General features: G+C 32.7%; 1 protein-coding gene across 1 annotated transcript in view; it reads right to left on the reverse strand.

The window, feature by feature from the left end:
- Window positions 1-18,001, reverse strand: part of Ndufs4 (NADH:ubiquinone oxidoreductase subunit S4) — a 111,110-nt gene that overhangs the window by 56,860 nt on the left and 36,249 nt on the right. The window contains exon 2 of the mRNA XM_004623101.3: window positions 13,493-13,571. Coding sequence (XP_004623158.1) covers window positions 13,493-13,571 — 79 coding nt within the window. The remainder of the gene's footprint in view (window positions 1-13,492; window positions 13,572-18,001) is intronic.

An 18,001-nucleotide genomic window follows, 5' to 3' on the forward strand; every position in this document is an offset into this window, starting at 1 on the left:
AATACAATCAAGGCCAATGCTTTTTGTTCTAAGATCCCTTAAAATCAGTATTTGTTGTTTTTGTTTTTTTTTTTTTTTAATATATTTTAGGGAAGGGTCTACAAGGCGTTCAGGGTCTCACTACTAGATTGGACTTGTAATGATCCACCTGTTTACAGTCTCCCAAGAGCTGGGGTTAGAGGTGTGGGCCACCATGTCCAGTATTAATTGAGCCCCGGGGGCGGGGCCGGCACAGCAGGGCCCAGAGATGGAATCCAGCCCCTGCGCCTGCTTGCAGGTGCTTTAATCCACTGAGCTATTTGGCCAGCCCTAATATTTGAATGGTACATATGATTCAGAATAACGGTGTTCCCAATTCCGAATACAATTCTGGTTGCTTCTCTTACTAGACCAACAACTGCATACTGGGGGCTGGGGAGAAGTGAGGAAAAGAATTTTTAACAAGGGACAAGCCATTGTGTTTTACTATTAAAATAGTCTCAATTAAATTTCAAAAGAAATCTAAAAATGGTATTACTTCCATTTTATAAGATGAAGATTTCTTTATTTTTATCATTCCCACACTGTTTCTACAATGTGTACATATAGAGGTTAAATAGCCTTGTTGCACAGCTTAGAAAGGAGATTAAAGATCTAAGGCTGTATCTGTAATTAAGTCCAGAGTCTTTCCCTTATCTTATGCTTTTTCATTAGGGTGAAAATTCCAAATAAAATAGTAATGTATAAATCATAGTGTTTCTTTTTCTGGTTAGTAAATTCCTTGAAAGAGGGGAAATACATCAATGAAAGAAAAGAGGGTAGCAGTAACTCTGTCTCTCCTTTCTTGTTCTGATGTATCTCCTCAGCCATTTTGAAAGCTGAAGAGGAAGAAGCAAAAGGACAGGAGAAAGAGGTGTGGAAGAATGCAAACGAGGAGGAAAGGATAGCAGGAGACAAGCATAGGGTGGAGGAGGGGAAGGAGAAGAATGACAACACTGATTATCAGAGCAAACAGACAGGGAGGGAAAGGACAGAGAAAAAACACAAAACCAAATATGTGGGGGGAAAAAAAAACAGAGAGAGAAGGAGAGAGCTATCAATTATACAGTCAGCAAAAGTAGAACAGAGGGGCCGGGGAGATGGCTCAGTGGAATAAGTACTTCCCTGGCAAGTGCAAGGGCCTCAGTTCAATCCCCGGTTCCACAAAAAAAAGTAGAACAGAGACTCACAAAGATAAAGGAGAGAACAAAACAAGTTTTACAGAGGCAATTTTCAAGAGACACAAAATTGTCTGAAGCAACATGTGGAGCTCAAATAGTGCTGGAGGTCTGTCAGCATCTAGCTGGTGGAGAGCAGCTCAAGCAAAAACTGTTTCCTTCTCTCCCATGACTATCATGACAAACTGCCATTAACTTTTCCCCTTTGGGAGGGTGAGACTCATGGGAGTGGGAAATTGGAAAGGGATAAATTTATTATTTCAAGTGCCCATATGAGCTTGATCAAAAATTAATTTAATGGGCTGGGAAGTGTACCTCAGAGACAGAGTACACAGTATAAACATAACCCTGGATTCAATAGCTAGTTCTTTTCCCTTACAATGCATTTCAAATTCAGAAGCTCTTTTAATAGAAAATCTACCAAATTACTGCACTGTATATAAAATTTTAAATGCAAAGACCAAATTTTTTTAAAAAGAATCCAATCACTTATATAATTATGTAAAATGCTTTTGGAAAACCATAAAAAATATTTCATGGACATCAAAAAGATCTGAGTAAATCATAATGGCAACAAACTTATGATCACTTCCGTGATTTACTCTAAAATGACCCACCATAACGGCTAAGTAATTCTCCAGCTTTTCTAATCAGTATAGTAAAACAAATCATTTTTCTATTAAAAACCCCATAAAGGCGTAAAATAAAGTAGAAGCAAAATAAAATTCAAACTTCTTACCATCAGCCACCCCTTTCTACATCTCTGATCTAATTACATCATTTTCTTTCTTCCTTCATTTCTTTGGCTACTATTAGCTAACTGACACTTGGGGTTACTAATTTTCTCTTCTCTCTGAAATGCTTTTCCCTTGAGTCCTCACAGTTTGTTCTTTACCACCATTTGGATCTTAATTCATACACCATATCAACTTGAAGTGGCTGTAACTGCCCCTTATTTAAATAACACTTACCCCAATAAACCCCCAGCTATTCTCTATCATCTAACTTTATTTTTTACAGGACATTCACAAATTGATGAAACAAATGCTACTCATTTATAAACTCTTAAAATTTCTATTGTATTCCTTGAATTTAAAATACAGCATATAGTAGGTACTCAAAATATTGAATGAAGTACAATGACATTTTAAGAGACAAATAAAAATGTTTTTATAGATGATGGATCTCCACAACCAGAGACTGTCTTAGCTGAAAATACATCAGCTGTAAGGAGTTTCAATGCCTGAGTATTTTAGATAGACCAGCCACATTTAAATATTTAATATATTAGTATGCTTACTAAACTAGGAACCTGGTTTTAATTCTCTGGATGTCAAATCTCAAACTACACAATTAAGTTTAAATTTTTCATTGACAGATTTTAATTATAAAAACATAAACAATAGCCACCATAACAGATGTAAATCAATCCACTAATCAGATCTCCAGTTAATTTAAATTAGAATCTCAGTCAAACACTTTGGTATATCTGCGTCTTATACGTTGCTTAGAGAAAACTAAAATTGCTCTTATATTTATTTTATGAGAAGCATTAAAATAAATACCCTCCTTAACATGCAATACACTGAAAGCTTCGGATGTATTAAACATGAAACAGCAACTGAACAAAAACCCCTGTTCACACATAGACAGGAAAGTGTGCCTTACAAAGGGCCAGTTCTGTGGAGGCACAGTATATTCTATACAGAAAAGTTTCCATGTCATTGCCCTAATTTTTTAAACTTATCCATCCTATGAAGCATGTACAGTTCTAAGCTTATGGGTGGTTATTCTGAAGAGTAGAATGAAAGCAGAGACCAGGCCATGCAAAATTTAAAAAAAATCTGAACACAAACAAAATCAGTTTGCTAGTCTCAACGCTGAGGTCACATTCTCCTTTCCATTGCTCTACTTCTATGCACTAAGATTTATGACACAGAAAACAATCATCACTAAGAGATGTTATTTCTATTTTTCTACCTTCTCTTTTTTCTCCATCCTCTATGAAGAACTAGTGTAAAATGATGTGGATGAATTTTTAACAAGTTAACGGTGAACATTTGAATGAATTTTTGAGTTCTGAAGTTATTTGACAAGGTGACCATTTAAAAAGGTTGTACTATAAAAACAGAGTAGAATACAGGAAATCAAGATCAAAACATAACAAAAACCACACTCAAAACATGTTTAAGTACACTGCAAAATAAAACATCAGCTACCTACATACTCTAATATAAATGTAATAATTGAATTCAGTTAAATGAAAATAGACAATTTGTAAGGAAATAATACAAAACTGATTTACATTAAATTCACTGAAAAGTAACAGACTGATCATGCATTTTCACGAGTTGTATAATTTTTAAAAGATGACCAAAAACTTGCATATAAATCCAAACAAATATTATCTATTCTACTTTATTGAGATCCAAGGCTTTTACATAATAACATGCAAGAATTTTAAATTCTTGAAAGCAAGTGTCAAGTACTACACACAATTTCCATACACAGCAGGTAGTAAAGCAAGAAAAGAACTGACACAGTTACTTTCCTTAAAAGAGACATACAATGGAGAACTGTTGTACAGCCCTAGCATACTACAGGTCTATGCATTAAAGATGTTGTGGCTATTACCAGTTTAAACCTTTACTGTATTTTGCTAATTGGTACATAGAACTTTAAAGCTTTTGAAAGATAAAACATTCCAGTCAGTTCAATTCTCCAGCATTGTTCAAGTATTCCAAGTAGGAACAAAGAAGAAAATAAATCTGCTTTAATTGCTGAAGAATCACAGATAATAGAAATGGCTGAATACTGTAGATGAAGGATCTTTTGTTCTTTGAACAACTTAAAGATAGAAATATAATTCTAAGTTTAGAAAGATAATTTTAAGTTTTAATGGTTCCTGTTTCCATATAAAATATTTTTAACTTCACTTCTTTGCTAATACTTTAAACCTTTTTACACAGCTTAATAATAGGTTAAAATAACTTATTTTAATTGGGCATGTATTTTAGAAGGCAAAAATAAAGCTCTGCACTTACCTATAAAAATTTATTTAAAAATAATTGTATATGATAAATAATTAACTTGTTTAACAACCATCACTGTTACTTCTATTAAAACTTACACCATTATTGAAGGTAGAAACATTTGTTGAAATGATCCAACAGTTTTACTTCAATGATTTCAGAGCATATTTTACCTTTAAGTATAAAAACCATTTTACAATTAGCTCATATGCTTAGGTATATACAGTATGTTTTGAGATAGGAATATGAAATGTAAGTTAACAGTTAAACCATATAAACAATCATATATCATATTGATATTATTGGTTAGCATTTATTGACTAACCATATGCAAAAAGCACGGAAAACCCTTTCCTTCAAGCTTTAATAGGTGTTAACATTTTTTGTAGTCTTTGAAATTTTCCAAAATCAATCTTCTCTGCCTCTGTATGTGTGATAGTACTAACAAAGGATAATTAAATAATGAGTTTTGCACTACAAAATTTAGCTTCCAAATGTAGTCATTACTTGGAATTTTAATGAATATGGTTCCAATCTTAAAGGCTATTCACCAATTTTTCTCAATAGCTTGGACAGCATAAAAACTGACACAGAAATCACATTGTAAAACACTATAATTTTTTACAACACAAAATATTTGCAAACCAACATTTATATTTATTCATTTATAGCTTTATTTTAATAGTCTTAAGTAGAAGAATATAAATGTGTTTATACAGACAGAAAATTTTGAAGAAACATCCATATTTAGTGAAAGCCTTAAAGAAAAAACTCACATACTAAACTGCTGCAATGGTAGTTTCTCAAAAGGCTGCTATTCTTTGATGTAAAATGAAATACTACTTAGTGAATAAAACATAAAAAAAATTGTCTACCCTTCAAAGAGACATATCCTTTGACCCAGTACTCCAGACTAAAGCCTTGAAATTTTTACACAAGAATGCTGCAAGAGTAAAGTCCAGACAAAACAGACACTTGAGATGCTAGAAGGCTGTATAAGCCCAATCGCAGACACTACTCTTTCTTATAATCTAGCACAGATAGTGCTTCCATACACCAAAAGAAAGTAATCTCACCAAAAGAAAACTGACCCCTTAAAAAGAAACAAAGTAAATGTAAGCTTTTAACTGTTTTTTGTTGTTGTTTAGGTCTCCTCTTAAAGCCTAATTTCTAATTTAAATTTGCACATTTATAAATTACTTTCATTAATTTTTATTATACTAGGAGGAAAAGCAACAAATACTTAGCAAATTGTTTTACTTTTGAAGACTTGAAAAATAATTTTGATTTTATGAATTTCTTAGAACAGGGACAAGGCATGAAAAAGTTTTAAAAACTATTAAGTGACAAAAAATTTGTACAAAACTTGCTACATATATAGATTTCTAAAACCATAGTATTAAAGTTTCATCAGTGAATTTTCTGTAAGATATACTTATTAATCAAACAGCAATTACTTATTGCAAGGAATAAAACTTTAACTGCTGTTTTACTGCTATTTGGAAAAACTTAAGTACTAAAGTAACAATAAACTGGCATCATTCAGAACACGGACTCTGTTTTATATGAACAACTAATTTTTAAATAAAAGTATAGACTATTAAAAATGTCCAAAATATTAGGATTTTACATTGATGACAATATACTATTATTTGCCAAGAAGCTTTAAAATTACATCTGTCCCTCTCCATCTAATATTCCCCTAGAAGAATAGCTAAAGTCTTTTTCTCATACATTTAAATTAAGGATAAATGTATAAATAAGCATAATACTGTTGTAAATGTTAAAAACGTGATGGCTTGAGTGTTTACATAGAATAACAAAGCACACAAGTGACAACAATTTATAGTGTTATAAACATAGAAGCATAAAGCACAGTTCACGAGTGCTCAGTAACCATTTACTGAATAAGTAAATGAATAATGAAGAAAAGATGACAGGCAACATAATTTTTGCAAAATATACTAATGTGCCAACTTAAAGGTGATTTTGTATTATTTAATAAACTGAAACTATATTTTCTATATTTGCATTAATATTTCAACAATAGTAGTAAATAGTTGTCGATATAAGGAAATTGTGACAAACAAGAAAGCACTGTGTAAAAACGGGTTAGCAAAATGATTTAAAACAAATCAAAAGCACTTATGTATGTCTAATCTGTGCTTTGGTTTTAGGGGTTCATATTCTCAAAATTTTTAAAGACACTGCAAATTTCATTTGTTTTGTATAGTTGAAGTGAATATAGAAAGACACTATGTTCACTGGATGTGAGTATTCATCAAATGTACTGAAAGGAGATTGGGATGGGGGAGACAGAAGAAAAAAGTTAATAAAGCACAAAGGCAAAGACATTCTTTACCCAACCTCCATGGCACAGCTCCTTGTGCAACAAAAACCAAGGGCCAAGCAAACAGTCCTTGGTAAACTTTCCTTATCTCTGGGAAGAATCACGTATTTGAAAATATGGTGCAACACACAAAAAGATTTTTTAAAACTGATTAATATAATTTTACAGGATTAAGATGTTGTCATCTATTTTTTTAATATTTAAACTCTTACTCATAAGAATAAAGAAGATCAATTGCTAGATCATACACAAGACATTAAAAGTAACTGATTAAGTTTAGTGTGTATTCTGATATAAAATTCTTTATTAAAAGTAATCCAGAATTACCACAATTTTATTCTCTGAGGATTTGTTTTCTAACAATGCCAATATTGTATATTAGAATGAAGAATTGTATATTCACAATGAAGAATGGATTCTTTACACTAGAAAAATGCTGGAAAGACTTTCCCCTTCTACATTCTATGTCTATAAAGAAAAGATGGGATACATGTTGTTAACATACAGTTGATATTCAGAAGAAAACAATTTTTTCTTTGTATGTATATTGCTACTAACATTCACAAAACACTATGAAAATTTATTAAATTTTTTAAATTTTGCATGTAATAAGTAACAATTAAAAAAAAATAAGCTTCACTTGGTTACATGTCCTTTGAGTGAATTGAGAATAACAGAAATGATAAATAACATATGTTCCAGATTGGAGAAAATAAACAAGACTTGAAAAAAAAAATCTGAGAATTTTAGATATTCTTAAAATCTAAGTGGCATACAAGCCTAACGTATAAATGATCTTCTAGAATTGCTGTTCTTAAAAGGAATAGGGGCAATAATTCCTTTTATACACGGTACCACATCTGTAGTATCATGAGAAATCAGGGCAACATAAAGAGATTCATGGAAACTGGAAGATAATCAAGATGATTAATTACCTGGAACTCATGCGAAATAAATCAAAGTCCTGAGATATTTAATTGAGGAAAGAGAATACGTGGGAGAACAATTATTATTTTTTGGCCTTAAGGATTCCTTTCATTTTCTTAAAGGAACTTCAATAAAGTTTTGTGTATATGAACTATAGCCAGAGATATTTAGCATATAATAACCTAAAATGGAATACAAAATTAAATACTTAATGTAAAATAATAAACCAACCATACATTAATATAAACATATTAATGAAAAAGAACTGTTTTCAAAAACTAAAAACAACTGAGAAGAGTGGCATTAATTTGCATTTTGAAAATCTCTTTAATGTCTAGCTTAATAGAAGACAGCTGAATTTTAACATCTGTTCTTGAATTGAAACTGGTTAGCCAGGATATACAAATAAATAAATAAATAAATAAAAATATATATATATATATTCCTCATATAGATAAGTAGTCAGAAAAAATATTTTAATAGCTTTAATATTTTCATACTTAGATTCATTAAAATCTTTCTCCGTGTGCACTTGTTAAATACCCATTTTTCTATCTTTGGCACATTAAATGGAACTTTTACTCATGCAATATACATACAAAGAAAGAAGTTCTTCTGAATATCAACTGTATATTGACAATATGTATCCAATCATTTCATTATAAACATAGAATGCAGAAGGGGAAAATCTGCCCAGCATTTTTCTAGTGTAAAGAATCCATTCTTCATTGTGAATATACAATTCTTCACTCTAATATACACCAGGTACTGGTCATATGGAAAAATACTGGCCCACAGAGGCATGTTCATCTTTCAAATATCAACATACTATGTGATATTTCATATATATATATATGTATGTCTAAGCTGTGCTTTGGTTTTAGGGGTTCATATTCTCAAAATTTTTAAAGACACTGCAAATTTCACTTGTTTTGTATAGTTGAAGTGAATATAGAAAGAATATACAAGTCTGCATCTTGTACAGCAATTAACCACTAAGAAGAATATATGCAGTGTATTATTTGTTGAAACTGTACTTTCGATTTGATTTGAAACTGTCTCATTGCTTTATGTTTATCAATAAAACTTTGAAAAGGAAGAAAAAAAAAAGAAAAGAAAGAATATGTTCACTGGACATGAGTATTCATCAAATGTATATATATATATATATATATATATATATATATCAAATACATATATCAAATGATATATATATATCTCACATTTGTCAATGTCATCTCCAAAGAAGTTTTTAAATACTACTAGGAAGGAATCAAAGTCAATCATATCAGTAGTACAATCAACTTCTACAAAAACTTTTCACTTGTAAGCTTGACTTTTACTATGGGCAATATTTTCAAGAAGATGTCTGCCGTATACTGAAGTCTGAACACTTGTAGTTTCTCGTCCACTGTCATTTCAACTAAAAGTTGAATCATGAAGAAGTGACTAGTTCAGTTTCCAACAGAAAGTAAAACAGAGAGTGCTTTTTCTTAAGACAATAATTATACTGTAGATAGCAGAACCATTTATGTGTACTTCTTTTTTGCTACATGAAACAAAGAGATGTGCACAGAGTCGAAATCTTAAAAATTTAAGAATCATTACTAAAACTAGAGATTTTTTTAAACTTTGCAAGGAAGTGAAAGATACAAATACTGATAGCCCACTGCCCTTATTTGTGTTAAATTGCCAGCAGTTTTATCACAATTATTTTGTACCATCAGTGTAAATGTCAACAAAATGAGAAGGGCAAAAAGAGGGTATAATTATAAAAATAACTTTATAGACTTCCTAAAAAAAAAAAAAACCTTAGGCACTCTGAGAACATCTAAACTAGGTTACCAAAGAGATATACAGAATACTGCCATGTAGAAAATGGCACTTATATCTTAGGAGGGTAGACCTTGAATCAATGGATAGAAATTTTTAAAAAGTACATTATCACCAAATTAAGAAATTACCTTTCTCTCCTTATGTGTAACTTATAAACACAATCTGTACCTTTTAGTGTGCAATTTTGTGTTTTTTTCTTTTACAAAGGAATAGAAATATGGATTTTGAACAAAAGAACCACCACCACAATTGAGACATAACTTTCACACTTTCCTCATGTTTCTTTATAGTTATTCCCTCCTGAACTTCCCTTTGGTCCCGACAATCACTAATCAATTTCCCACTCCTAGAGTTTTGCCTCTTCTATAATGTCAAACATATAGTAGGTTATCTTGTGAAGCTGGCTTCTTTTGTAAGTGTTGTCTGTATTTTCTAGGCATACTTCCTTTATCACATATATTTTGCAAATATTTTCTCTTAATCTATAGCTTGTCAGAGGCCAACAAGAGAGCTCAGTGGACTAAGCACCTGCTTAGGCAGGCACAGGGACCAGAGTTCAATCCTGGCACCACATACTATGCTGGCCCCATCCCTGGGCGTGCTGAGCCGGCCACCAGGTATAGTTAGTGGTGCACACTTGTAATATCAGTGCTGGGGAGATTGAGACAGAAGAATAATTAAGAGTTCAAGCTCAACAGTGAGACCCTGCACCAAATACAGAAGCATTAAAAAACAAACAAATCTATAGCTGGTCTTTTCATTCTCCTAACAATCCCTTCCAAAGAGCACGAGGTTTTAGTGTAAGAAAGTCCAATTTTACAATTTATTGAAAAAAAATAGATCATGTTAGGTACAATACCTTTAAAAAATTGGACCCAAATTGACAAAGATTTGTTCCTACATTTTCTTCTAGAAATTTTAAATATTTTAGTTTGAGATTTAGGACCATGAGACTCTACTAAGACTGGAGAGTTAAATTTTGTGGACAGCACAGATATACATCAAAGATCTTTTTAAACTTTGTGCATAAATATACAAGTGTCCTAACATCACTTGTTGAGAAGACTACTCATTATTCACAAGAAAGCTTTCTAAAATTATGGTTGACTGCCAGGTGGAGTGGCACATGTTAATCTCAGTACTTGGGAGGCTGAGACAAGACAATCTGGAGTCCATGACTGGTCTAGGTTATAAAGCAAGTTTCAAAGCCAGCCTGATTGTATTACAGCAGCATGATTCTGTCTCACAAAGCAATAGCAACAACAACAAAAAAAACAAATAAAAGCCAAATAAAATGATGGCTGATCAGTAACACAAAAGGCAGCCTCACACACATCTACAATTCACTTATACGTATGAAAATTTTAAAAACCAAAGCTGGAAAACCAACCAGCTGCTCAACCTGCTGAAAAACAGCAGAATATTAAACCATTCCAGTTCTCACTCCATGAAGTCACTCAGATGGATGCCCTGGGGCTTGAAAGTCTTCTTAAACACCCTGCCATAACTCTCACCACTCTTAAAGTTGTTTTTATCTATATTATTAATGGATTTCTACATGTGATTTCTCTTCGACAAAAGGTCAAACCATTTCTAAAATTAAAAATAATTTGATAAAAAGGTAACAACAAAATTATCTTCTAGTGAAGTTATCTTCTAGTTTTTAAATTTCTGAGATTCATTTTCAGAAAATAGAAATAAACAGATAACCATTAAAATTGCTGCTTAACTAAGTTTAGTTCTAAAGCCCTGTGCATTACCCTATGTTAATTTTAAAAATACATTAGCTATGACTATCCAATGGATTCTATGTAATGGCTAATGCTCTTATTAAGAATCTAGTTTCCATCTAATTTCAGCTTCAAATATCTACTTCTGCATAGTTAATAAAAACAGTATACTAATCTAATACAAGGGTTTATACTACATAATAGTGATATAAATGTGTTATTTCCTTTTGCTGTACAGAAACTTTTAATCTGATGTATTCCCATTTGTTGATTCTTGCTATTATTTTCTGTACTATTCAAGCCTATTCAAGAAGTTTCTGCCTGGGACAATCTACAGAATAGAAAAAAATCTTTGCCAGTTATTCTTCTATCAGAGTATTACTATCAGAAAATAGAAAGAACTCAAAAACCTTAACATTGAAAATACGTAAAAAGGGGCTGGTGAGATGGCTCAGTGGTCTGGAGCACCTACTTAGAACAAGCTTAGCAAAGCACAGAGACCGCGGTTCAATCCCCCAGCACCACATGCCAGCCAGCCCCGCCCCCTGGTGGGCTGAGCTGGCCACACACACACACACACTCACACACACGCACACATAAATAAATAAAATTGAAAATACGTAAAAAATAAAAATGGCCAGTCAATAAATAAAAAAAGAACAAATACTTCTCAAGAGAAGCAGAACAAACGGTCAATGAATATATGAAAAAAATGTTCAACATATTTAGCCATTAGAAAAATGCAAATCAGAACTACACTGAGATTACATCCTACCCCAATCCAAAAAAACTGGTGAGGACATGGAGGAAAAAGAGTCCTCTTACCCTGCTGGTGGGAAGGTAAATCAGTGTAGCCACTATGGAAAGCAATATGGAGGTTCCTGAAAAAACTAAAAATAGAACTACTATTTATCCAGCTACCATGCCTTAGTATATATAAAAAGGAATTAAACTCAGAATCCTATAGAGATACGGACATGCCCATGTTTACTAGAGCACAATATATAATAGTCAAAGCAGAGAACCTGACTAGGTGACCAAAAACAGATAAATAGGGGACACATGTATACAGAATATTACTCAGCCATAAAAAAACCATAATTTTATCATTTGCAGAAAAACAGATCTGGAGATCATACATTAAGTAAAATATACCAGACTCAGAAAGAAAAGTACTGAAAGTTCTCCCTAATAGCTGAATCTAAAACAATGAAAAGAAACAAGGGAGACTGTTATTAGATAAGATGAAATGAAGACGAAAGAAAGGGATACAAGGGTGGGTAGAAGAGGGTATGAATATGATCAAAATACATTATATATGTTGAACCTCGCCCCCCAAAACAAGGTAACTACAGAGAGGGAGAGGAAATGATTCAAGTACGTCACATGCATATTCAAATCTGCCAAAATGAAACCTGCTATTCTGTACAACCAATACGCACTAATAAAAACGTGAGAAAAATGCTTTTTAAGTGCTATTTCCATACTTAAAATACTTAGGATCTACTTTATTATTATTTTTTTTAATGTATTTGGCACACGGACTCACTATGAGGCTTAGATTCATAGTGACCCTTGTGCTTTCAGCCTCCCCAGTGCTGGAATTACAGGCATGCGCCACCAAGACCAGTCTCTGTGGCTGGCTCAAAGTGCCCGGGGGCAAGGCTGGCACAGCATGTGGTGAGGGGATCACACCTTGGTTTGATCAAACGCAGGCACTTAGCCCACTGAGCTATTTCGCCAGCCCTTTTACTTCATATTTTGAAATGCAATGATATTAGAATGTAGCTAAGAGACACATATGTTCTCATTTACTTTTTCTTATTATTTTTAGAGTACTGTAATTATTACAACCATTATGCTACTATAAAATATATGCATAAATATCCAAATGCATCTAAAGTGATACAACATACTGAAAAACTGTGTGCTGGCTGCCAAAATTCTACATACTACTGGTGAACAAAAGGTCATTCATTACTACTTGTAATGTGACTTTGACATGCACAAGCAATGATGTGTAAAATGAACACACACACGCACACAGAAACATAAACACGGTATGGTTCCAAGAAAACTTAATATACTTAAATTTAGATAGTACCAATAAGTATGTCATAACTTACAAAAGTGATGGAGAAAATATAATCAATATTCATTAGAAAAAAAAGTGTTCCAATTACTTACAATATCACAAAAAAGGAAGCCTTCACTAATTTTACTATATGTAGTCAACAATATCTGTGTATAATACTTTATACAAATTACCTTTTTGTGAAAACACTTAAAATGTATGTATATTCAAAGAAATTCAAATTCAAATCCTTTTCCTAGAAGAACCCCCAAACCATACTGAATATCTACTGCACAAAAAGAACCCTAAGGGCAGAATCACAGCAGCATGTAGCAGAAGGTTCTTACCAACTTCTCATCAACTGTTGTAAGTTGCGCGTCCCGACTTTGGTCCTGGGCCAACCTCCATGTGGATGTGCTCAACAACCTGCAGAGTGAGACTTTCGGTTACAAAACGATCCATGCAATGAGAAAAGAGAAGCAGACAAATCTTACATAAACAAGCTACTTTAACAATATCTGTCTTATGAAAAATAAAAAAGAAAGAAAGGAAGAGAAGAGGGCACAAAAGTCCTTTTTCTCCCCAATTAGTTCTGTCTGCTGAGTTTTTGGCAGACTCTCACTTGACAGTTCACAAAAGGCAGCACTTTATGTCGCTGTACAAGCTCTCTGTCACAGAAAGGCCACCAGTGACAAGTACTATGCTGCTCTCTGTGAGGGCACAGTGGCTGGTTTGTCATGACCAGCTAAAAAATGCAAAACTATATCAATTGTTCTGGAATGCTGATTCCTAAATGATGGCATCAGAAAAGGGGAAAACTCAGTCACAAGAAAAAGTTTCTCCACTCTAATCTCAAAGCAAAAGTAGTTTAAATGGCAATTATTTATATGATTATTTTAATAAATATCATCTTAGTCTCATATCCTATTCACAAAATCAGAGAAAGTTAGGGTGATTAAAATAGAATAAGTTGAAAATTAAGTACACAATCTAGCTTCCTACGTTAGAATCTTCTATAAAGAAGTTAAGGTTAACAGGCTATTTCATGTACATTTTGTCATTTATACTAACAAATGTCAGAATAATACCTGATTCTCACAATTTAACACTTTCCAAATTACTACAAATTACTTTTGTGTAGATATCTCAAAACTCATATGGCTCAAACTTTCAAACCAAATATATAGCATTCAGTCCATTTTTTAACACAATATAGTCATAACTATAACAATTTGATGCAACACAATCTCCAACTTTATGTTAAAATAGCTCAACTGTTAACAACTACACACCCAAACAGGTTTATAAGAAATTGAATAATTTAAAGGTAACTAATAACACAAAAGGACTTAGCTTAGAAACATTTTTGTGAAAATCTTCCAATTCACTGACAAATTTCAGATATTATATCATTATATCATTATAAATTCCCCACTGAAAAGCTTTTCAACATAAGACATTTACATGAATATATTTACAATTAAAATACACTGTCCAGTTAAAACATTAAAGTATATTTAAGTGCCTTTCAAGTTTATTTGAGAAATTAAGATCAGTAACAACAAAAATGTGAGATACCTTTAAACTCATATATTGAAAAGAAAAACATTATGAAATGAAAATGCCTGAGAACTTTAAATATAGGAAATATAGCTGTCTTTTTCCAAATAGTTTATTTAATGAAGATAAATCAAAATAGTACAAATTATTAGATTTAAACTGTCATGTCCTACGGCTGTGTGATTTTAGGCTACACGGGATTTATGCGATTACCTTTTAAGTTGTATTATAAAATCTTAAAACATACATTAACTGTAGCCCACAGTTAATTTTTTAAATTTATAAAATATATACAATTTAAGACTAGTGATATTTCATGTATTTTAGATAGATCTCCAATTAATTTTAAGAATGAAGCTATAGATGCTCTTTTGTAAATGCAAAATTATTCCCTATTTTTACAGATGAAAAATTAGTTTTCATCAAGTTTTATGTAGAAAAGTAAAACAATTTTGAAAGACAGCAATGAAACAATCCTACCAGAAAGTTCAAAATCAAAATTTAAAAATTTTTAAGAGAAACTTTTAAAATAGGCTACATGGCATAGTGATAAGACCTTGCACTTGCCAGGTAGGTGTGTATGCTGCTGAGCTATAACTCCAGCCCATGGCTTCTAATTTTTCTTTGAAACAAATATAACTTATTTCAGAATAAGTACCTAAGTAAAAGAATGTTTACAGTATGTGTCTGTGTCAGGCTAGCTCTTTTGCTAAGTAACTATCTCTTAAACAATAATTACAAAAGCCAATCTCAAATGTGTAAAAAATTTTCCTTCAATTCTAGATAACTATAAGAGGGGGCCAGAGTCAATTATGAACTCCCTAGTACAATAGCACTGGGGTTATAGCTCATTGATGGAGTGCTTATCTACATATGAAACCTTGAGCTCAATCCCTGATATTTTAATATACCTATTGTAAATTTTAGATTAAGCATGGATTACAGATCAAATATTTGCTGACTAGCCTACAAAAATCATAGCAGTGAAACAGTATAAGAAAATATTTTATAATAGCACAGTAAAAAACATTAAAAAGAATACAAAAGCTAGAAAGTACAAAGAAATTATTGAAATTATTACACACATCTCCAAATTCCTAAAACACACACTGTAAATATATCATAAATAAGATCCGGGGGCCTGGAGATGGCTCAGTAGAATAAGCGCTTCACTGGCAAGCAAAAGGGCCTGGGTTCAATCCCCAATTCCATTAAAAAATAATAATAATAAATAAATAAGATCTGAAATGTACAATAGATATTGTAAAGGGTAAGAAACTGTGCAAAAGAAAAGAAAAACTGTGATGGGAAAAGGGAAAACAAAGAAAGGAAAAAAATGAAAAACTAACATATGTATATAGTTAAGATTGTTATACAGCTAGTTTGTCAGTTCATTAAAAAAGAAAATTTTGTGCTACAAGACAGCATGGATACATCTTTGTCACAGCTACCTTTTACTAGTTGCTGGGACAAAATACCCGTCACCCAAATTTAAAAAAGGAAAGGTTATTATTTAGCTCACAGCTTGTGGAGGTTTCAGTCTATACTCAGTTGGCTCCCAGGCAGAGTGGCACATGGCAGAGGGGAGCAATTCATCGGAGCAGAAAACAGGCCTCTCTCTCCTCCTCACATTACAAGTGGGCTACCCTGGAATGGGGTGTAGAACTCACACAATGTTCATACCCTCCTCTTGCCCAGGAGGATGTTTACAAAGTAAGAATTCTGGCTCTCTGCTGAGTCACTTAAACTTCTAAACTTCTCAAGTTGACACAATGTACCAACCAGTACAATCTTCTACTCCTACTACAGGATGTGTCAACTATTATAACTGTCCTAATTACCTGTTTTGAAACTCAGTTCAATGTTCTTTATCTTTTTTTTTTTTTTTTTTTTAAAGGAAAGAACAACTGGTATGGAGGAAAGGAGAAAAAAAGGGAAACACAAGATAGCTATGATAATTGTACTACTATGTTTTATTGATTTATTAAAAGGAACCATGAATAATCAAATCTTCCACAACTATAACTGGTAATCTCAGCAACTACTTTGAAGATAACAATATGTAATATAATTCCTATTATCTTGTTTTGAAATTCTGTATTGCTGTCATTGTTTTTTGTTGGTTTGCTTTTTCTCTTAAAAGAAAATATATATATACACACACACACACACACACACACACACACACACACACCAGATGACAAGGAGAAAACATTTACACTAGGAAATGGTAAGGGATCAAATCTAAATTACGTAAAAAGTTTCCACAAATCAGTAAGTATGGTTTAATTCCTATACTCAAAAACAAAAAATACGCCAAAGAACCCAACTACATATAGGAAAAGGACCTGTACTGACATCTAAAAAAATACATATAAACAACAAATAAGCACATGAAACAACGATTTTATTTATTTATTTTAATGTATTTGGTTGTTACAGGGTCTCACTATGTAGCTCAGACTCATGGAGATTCTCCTACTTTAAGCCTCCCCAGCACTGGGATTACAGGTTTCCACCACTACTCCTGGACTCTGGCCAGCTCAGCCCACCCCAGAGGCAGGGCTGGTGTGGCAAGTGGTGCCAGGGATCAAACGGTGGTCCCTGAGTTTGCCTAAGCTTGCCTAAGTAGGTGCTTTAGTCTGTCTGAGTTATCTTGCTGACCCACCTGTTTTTACTTTTGTTGACATTATTAATCTTAGCTTACCTATGGTATATAATGGTTACATTCATTGTAGTTAGTAGGTTCCTGTATGTGGCATATCTTTATTCTACTTATTTCTCCTTCCTCTTCTCAACTCTTGCCCTTGCTGCTTTGGACAATTTCCCTATTGCAAGAGATCCATCTCTTTATCTCTTTCTAGCTATCCTTTATCATGTTCTTTGTATTTGCCTCATTCAAATGAGAGAAACCATGTAAGTTTTTGTGTCTGGTTTATTTTACTCAACATTGTATTTTCTGGGTGCATCCATTTTTCTACATATTATCTCAAATTTGTCATTTTTTTTTTAAATCACTGAATGGTATTCCACCATACACAGATACCACATTTTCTTTACACAGTCATTTGGGCATACAGGCTGCTTGCAGGATTCAGCTACTATAAATTATGCTGCTATAAATATTGGTAGGTATGACTTATACTCAATGAGGAAGACGCCTAGCAGAGGGATCGCTGGGTCATACAGAATTTCCAATTTCAGTTCTTCGAGAAATCTCACTACTGATTTCCACAATGGTTGTGCTAGTTTTCATGCCTACCAACCATGAAGGAGGGTTCTTTTTCTTTTCTTTT

This window comes from Octodon degus, unplaced genomic scaffold (genome assembly GCF_000260255.1).
Source record: "Octodon degus isolate 3935 unplaced genomic scaffold, OctDeg1.0 scaffold00001, whole genome shotgun sequence".
Taxonomy (NCBI): domain Eukaryota; kingdom Metazoa; phylum Chordata; class Mammalia; order Rodentia; family Octodontidae; genus Octodon; species Octodon degus.